Here is a 6,918-nt window from a genome sequence, read left to right on the forward strand (position 1 = left end):
GTCAATGGGGTCTGAATACTTTCTGAATGCACTGTATGTCAAATACTGAAGTGTGCTTGTTTGAGCTCGACCGCCGTGTATGTGTCGCTAGTTGGGTAGAGATTGGGACTATCCTATTGTTTCCTCTGTACTGGGTAAGCTAAGTCAGGTGACCTCAAGTATTTGCCTTGACGACACATAAGGAACAGATACAAACCTACACTAGAGCTGAAGTAACAGAGGAAAATATAGCATTTCACTTCTCGAAATGTAAGAGACAATCGTTACAAACACAGGTGGAGAATCCAACAATGCAGACCATGGATATTGATGAGGACACGTATCCCAACAAGCCCAGTTTGACATTTTCAGGTATCAATTCAAGTACAAGCACACAGCTTTTGTTCCTTACAATCCTCGATAATATAAGTATTTTAACATTACCAGAGAGAGTTCAAAAGATCCTACATGATATTTCCCTGTGATTCAGCGTTTTCAGTGGTGGAAGAGACCCTCTGGAGTTGCTGCAGTGTGTCTGGGCTGCTGTGTGTTCTTCTATTGGCTGGTATCATAGGCCTGTCTCTCTATTGTAAGTTTATAATGCTTTTTGTAAACTTTAATGGTGTGATAGTAAACATAATTGAAATTTTGATCAACCTTTCCCTTTTACAGATGGAGTCATTGATCATCACTGCTCAACAGAAGAGACCAACAGACCAGTTACAGCCTTCAGATTAAAGAAGGAGATCAGCAACCAACCAGTTACAACACCTTGACTAAAGAGAGAGACCAGCTACAGACCAGTTACTACACCCTGACTGAAGAGAGAGACCAGCTACAGACCAGTTACAACACCTTGACTAAAGAGAGAGACCAGCTACAGACCAGTTACAACACCCTGACTAAAGAGAGAGACGAGCTACAGACCAGTTATAACACCCTGACTAAAGAGAAAGACCAGCTACAGACCAGTTATAACACCCTGACTAAAGAGAAAGACCAGCTACAGAGCCGTTACAACACCTTGACTAAAGAGAGAGACAATCTACAGACCAGTTACAACACCCTGACTAAAGAGAGAGACGATCTACAGACCAGTTACAACACCCTGACTGAAGAGAGAGACCAGCTACAGAACAGTCTCACKACAAGGACRAAAGASAGYGACCAGCAGCAAAATAGTCTTAAAGTTATGACTGCTGAAAGGGAGCAATTACAGAATAGTCTTAACTCAAGGACCAAAGAGAGAAACCAGTTGCAGAATAATCTAAATACCAGGACCAKAGAGAAAAACCAYCTACAGAATAGTCTCACAACCAAAACTAAGGAGAAAGACCAGTTGCAGAATACTCTCACCACAATAACTCAGGAGAGAGARCAGATGCAGAAWACTCTAAATACCAGGACCACAGAGAAAGACCAGTTACAGAATAGTCTAAATACCAGGACCACTGAGAGAGACCAGCTACAGAACAGTCTAAATACCACGACCACTGAGAGAGACCAGCTACAGAACAGTCTAAATACCACGACCACTGAGAGAGACCAGCTACAGAATAGTCTAAATACCAGAACCACTGACAGAGACCAGTTACAGACCAGGCTTAGGTTCTATGGTGAGTGCAGTCTTCAATTTTCTTAATTTAGAAGTATCATGTTATTTCATACTTAGAAGAGATGTGATATATTTGTAGTATTTTAAATGCCTGCTGTTCTGTTGTATTTTTCTCAGAGAAACCCTGTCTGGATGGATGGTGGAAGTTTGGCACCAGCTGTTACTATGTCTCCTCCACGATGGACACAGGCGGGGSCGGTCAGKYGSAGTGCAGAGCAATGGGTGCAGATGATGTTATTATAAACAGCAGAGAAGAACAGGTAATATATAATACATTAGTAATACTATAATACTACTGTTTKATTATTCTTATTCTTATTATCTACTTCTCTGACTAATATTCAACATGTGTAACCAATTGTATCACCAATGTTCATGTCACTGTCAATTTATAAAATATACTTCCTGTCAGCAAAGCCAGTGGCGGTTTCTAGGACCATTCAACTGTGGGGCCAAGCTGGGGCCAGTTGTATGTTAGAGGGGCCAGTTACAATTAGACGTTATTGTTGTCCTATCTTTTTCTTCCTTACTGCGCATTAGCAGGCAAAAGACCATGTTCATAATCATCATCTTCCCACTGTCTAATAACGGATGTAAAAAAGAACGAAAGCAAAAATGAGTTATGTAAAAATATTTCATACTCCACATTTAAGGGGGCCACAAGGGGTCCAAAATTGTCGTCACGGGCACTGCCCCTCCCCCCCAGAACCGCTAGTGAGCAAAGCAAGTGTGCTTTGAGATGATATCTCCAATTAAAACTACAGTATGTAGCTGAGGCTGCAACTTGATCTATAGTTTCACTTCGAATTCAACCTAATATGGATTATATTTTTTACACATCATTCTGCATGGTTACAGGGTAATTCTGTCTGGTTACAGGGCTAAGTCTGTGTGGTTACTATGGTTAATTCTGTGTGTTACTGGGTTAATTCTGTGTGGTTACTGGGCTAAATCTGTGTGGTTACTGGCAATTCTTGTGTGGTTACTGGGCTTAATTCTGTGTGGTTACTGGGTAATTCTGTGGTTACTGGGCTTAATTCTGTGTGTTACTGGGTTAATTCTTGTGGTTACTGGCTAATTCTGTGTGATTACTGGGTTAGTTCTGTGTGGTTACAGGGTTAATTATGTGTGGTTACTGGGTTAATTCTGTGTGGTTACTGGCTAATTCTGTGTGGTTACTGCTAATTCTTGTTGATTACTGGGTTAATTCTGTGTGGTTACTGGGCAGAAATTCTGTGTTGATTACTGGGTTAATTCTGTTGTGGGTTACTGGGTTAATTTTGTGTGGTACAGGGTTAATTCTGTGTTGGTACAGGGTTAATTCTGTGTGGTACAGGGTTAATTCTGTGTTGTTACAGGTTAATTCTGTGTGTGTTACAGGGTTAATTCTGTGTGTACAGGGTTAATTCTGTGTGGTTACAGGGTTAATTCTGTTTGTACAGGTTTAATTTTGTTGTTGTTACAGGGTTAATTCTGTGTTGTTACAGGGTTAATTCTGTGTGGTACAGGGTTAATTCTGTGTTGTTACAGGGTTAATTCTGTGTTGTTACAGGGTTAATTCTGTGTTGGTTCAGGGTTAATTCTGTGTGGTTACAGGGTTAATTCGTGTGGTAACAGGGTTAAAGGTTGTGTTGTTACAGGGTAATTCTGTTTGTTACAGGGTTTAATGTCTTTGTAGTACAGGGTTAATTCTGTGTTGATACAGGGTTAATTTCTGTGTTTTACAGGGTTAATTCTGTTGGTTACAGGGTTAATTCTGTGTGGTAACAGGGTTAATTTTGTGTGTTACAGGTTAATTCTGTGTTGTTACAGGGTTAATTCTGTGTAGTACAGGTAATTCTGTGTTGTTACAGGGTAATTCTGTGTGTTTACAGGGTTAATTATGTGTGTTGCAGTTAATTCTGTGTAGATTAAAGGGTTAAAACATAAACAACTCAAAGGGTTATGGTCAGTGGTTAAGGTTAGAGCTATGGGTTTGGAATGCTCTAAACTAAAATGTTAAACACAACGCTCTGTTTCCATCAAGTACTCTCCCAGCTTGCTAGACATTGTGAACTGCCGGTGTGCAGTCGTCAGGAGCAGAGTGCTTGGTCTTGTGGTCTGAGCACGCTTCCCCCTCTGGGCATCATGAGTTTGCACCAGCGTTCGTTTTGTATTTTTTAGGTGAAGCGTAGGACGAATATATGGAAGTACTCAGGAACTTTTTCAAACATCCTAAAATCACCTTGTATTTCTAGGACCAGGCTGAGTACATTATATACTAACAATATAATTATTCTCTGCTGTGGGAGATTCATTTGGCCATATTTTTTCTCCATAATTATTATAGATATTTATCCATGGATTTAAGAAGAATGTCTGGATTGGTGCATAAAAAAGATGGAATCTGGAGTGGGTTGACAACACACCATTTACCTACGTAAGTGAAGTGGTTCTGGGGACTTTTACACTTTTCTGTTGTGATAAAAATTACTTTTTACAGTCTGATAATCTCTCCTCAGCCAGCTCTCTCTCTCCCTCTCTTGTAGAATGGTAAGAACTGGAGCCTGGGACTAGGTTAACTGTCTGATTCTTCTATGTAGAATGGGTAACAACTGAGCCTGGGGACTAGGTTAACTGTCTGATTCTCTATGTAGAATGGTAACAACTGAGCCTGGGGACTAGGTTAACTGTCTGATTTCTCTATGTAGAATGGTAACAACTGAGCCTGGGGACTAGGTTAACTGTCTATTCTCTATGTAGAATGGTAACAAACTGAGCCTGGGGACTAGGTTAACTGTCTGATTCTCTATGTAGAATGGTAACAACTGAGCCTGGGGACTAGGTTAACTGTCTGATTCTCTATGTAGAATGGTAACAACTGAGCCTGGGGACTAGGTTAACTGTCTGATTCTCTATGTAGAATGGTAACAACTGAGCCTGGGACTAGGTTAACTGTCTGATTCTCTATGTAGAATGATAACAACTGAGCCTGGGACTAGGTTAACTGTCTGATTCTCTATGTAGAATGGTAACAACTGAGCCTGGGGACTAGGTTAACTGTCTGATTCTCTATGTAGAATGGTAACAACTGAGCCTGGGACTAGGTTAACTGTCTATTCTCTATGTAGAATGGTGTACAACTGAGCTGGGGACTAGGTAACTGTCTGATTCTCTATGTAGAATGGTAACAACTGAGCCTGGGGACTAGGTTAACTGTCTGATTCTCTATGTAGAATGGTAACAACTGAGCCTGGGGACTAGGTTAACTGTCTGATTTCTCTTGAGAATGGTAACAACTGAGCCTGGGACTAGGTTAACTGTCTATTTCTCTATGTAGAATGGTAACAACTGAGCCTGGGGACTAGGTTAACTGTCTGATTCTCTATGTAGAATGTGTAACAACTGAGCCTGGGGACTAGGTTAACTGTCTGATTCTCTATGTAGAATGGTAAACAACTGAGCTGGGACTAGGTTAACTGTCTGATTCTCTATGTAGAATGTAACAACTGAGCCTGGGGACTAGGTTAACTGTCTGATTCTCTATGTAGAATGGTAACAACTGAGCCTGGGGACTAGGTTAACTGTCTGATTCTCTATGTAGAATGGTAACAACTGAGCCTGGGACTAGGTTAACTGTCTGATTCTCTATGTAGAATGTAACAACTGAGCCTGGGGACTAGGTTAACTGTCTGATTCTCTATGTAGAATGGTAACAACTGAGCCTGGGGACTAGGTTAACTGTCTGATTTCTCTATGTAGAATGGTAACAACTGAGCCTGGGGACCAGGTTATAACTGTCTGATTCTCTCTGTTGAATGGTAACAACTGAGCCTGGGGACTAGGTTAACTGTCTGATTTTCTATGTAGAATGATAACAACTGAGCCTGGGGACTAGGTTAACTGTCTGATTCTCTATGTAGAATGGTAACAACAGAGCCTGGGGACTAGGTTAACTGTCTGATTCTCTATGTAGAATGGTAACAACTGAGCCTGTGGACTGGGTTAACTGTCTGATTCTCTATGTTGTATTGGATGATTTTCTACTCTGATTCTCTGTGTTGTTTATAGCTATTGGATGGAAGGGGAACCTAATAACTTGAATGACAAGATGAATTGTGTTGAGATCCCACAGACGGCATCAGACCCATTGAAGAGTTGGAAGGCTGCACCATGTACTTCAAATTACTGGGTGTGTGAAAAACCGTTCACATCGTAGTCTAATTATAATAGCTAATGTAAGTTGTCCATGTTGTCCATATCTTATGGAGTTGAACTGGTTTTCCCTGTGTTAGGCTGAACCTGTTTTTGTTTCTATGTGTTTGAAAGATGTATTTGATGTCTTTAAAGAGACCAGAGCTATGTGGAGTTTGTTCACTGTTCATCAGGCCCAGGGGAGTGGAACTGTTGTWTAGTAGACTAATTGTGTTTAATTATTTTAATTCTTTACCATATTTACAATGGTTGTGGTGTGCATAATAAGAATTAAAAAATATACTGTTTTCAAGTTTTTACAGTTATCAATCCATTTAAAATGTAGCAGTGTTCTATGTTTGCTTCCATTCTGTTCCATATGTACCATGTGTTCATTCTACTGATTAAATACATCTATATACTGTGATCCAGGTATCTAATTTACTTGTCAGGTATACTGTATTACTAAGTGTTGTTTTGTACTAATAGTAACTCCAGTGTTTTCCTTCTAAATGGTGTCAGTTATAAGATGACATAGCACAGTAAAAACACTTTAGTTAATAGATAGAAAATAGTCTTTATAAGTAAAGTTATAGCAATACCAGAATGGACACTAGATGGGTTGTTTTCATCCATGGACATGTGACCAGAGCCCGTATTCACAAAGAGTCCCAGAGTAATAAGAGTGCTGATCTAGGATCAGTTTTGACTTTGACCTCTCTCTGGTTATGTCAGTATATATTTTTTACTGATCTTACCCAGTGCAAAGGAACCAATGGGATAGTCCCAAAAGTGCAAACTCTGCCCAACCAGCAACACAATACTCCTGTTGGATAAAATATTCACATTTAAAAATCTGTGCAGTATTCTGTAACATGAACTTTCAGTTGACTGTGAACTTTAGTTACACATAGTGTCTGTTTCCAACCACCCACACATTTTCTGAATAAGCCCAAGTTAACCACATGTTACCTTGTATCAGAACCTATTGTCCTGTGGTATATTAGTATATTAGTTCATAATCCAACAAGCCCAGGAAAAGGATGATGGCGTTCGTGTTAAATATTAAAGTATCAATCAATGCACACAGATGGAAACACACACACACACACACACACACACACACATCACACACACACACAACAAAAATG

General features: G+C 40.0%; 1 protein-coding gene across 1 annotated transcript in view; it reads left to right on the forward strand.

Moving 5' to 3' along the window:
• Positions 1 to 664: 664 nt before the first annotated feature.
• The window catches only part of LOC112074580 (centrosomal protein of 135 kDa-like), a gene marked incomplete at its 5' end in the record, with an annotated part of 68,155 nt that continues 61,901 nt past the window's right edge, over positions 665 to 6,918 (forward strand). Inside the window, 2 exons of the mRNA XM_070440587.1 lie at positions 665 to 1,595; positions 1,712 to 1,854. Coding sequence (XP_070296688.1) covers positions 665 to 1,595; positions 1,712 to 1,854 — 1,074 coding nt within the window. The remainder of the gene's footprint in view (positions 1,596 to 1,711; positions 1,855 to 6,918) is intronic.

This window comes from Salvelinus sp. IW2-2015, unplaced genomic scaffold (assembly GCF_002910315.2).
Source record: "Salvelinus sp. IW2-2015 unplaced genomic scaffold, ASM291031v2 Un_scaffold2695, whole genome shotgun sequence".
NCBI classification, from domain to species: Eukaryota; Metazoa; Chordata; class Actinopteri; order Salmoniformes; family Salmonidae; genus Salvelinus; species Salvelinus sp. IW2-2015.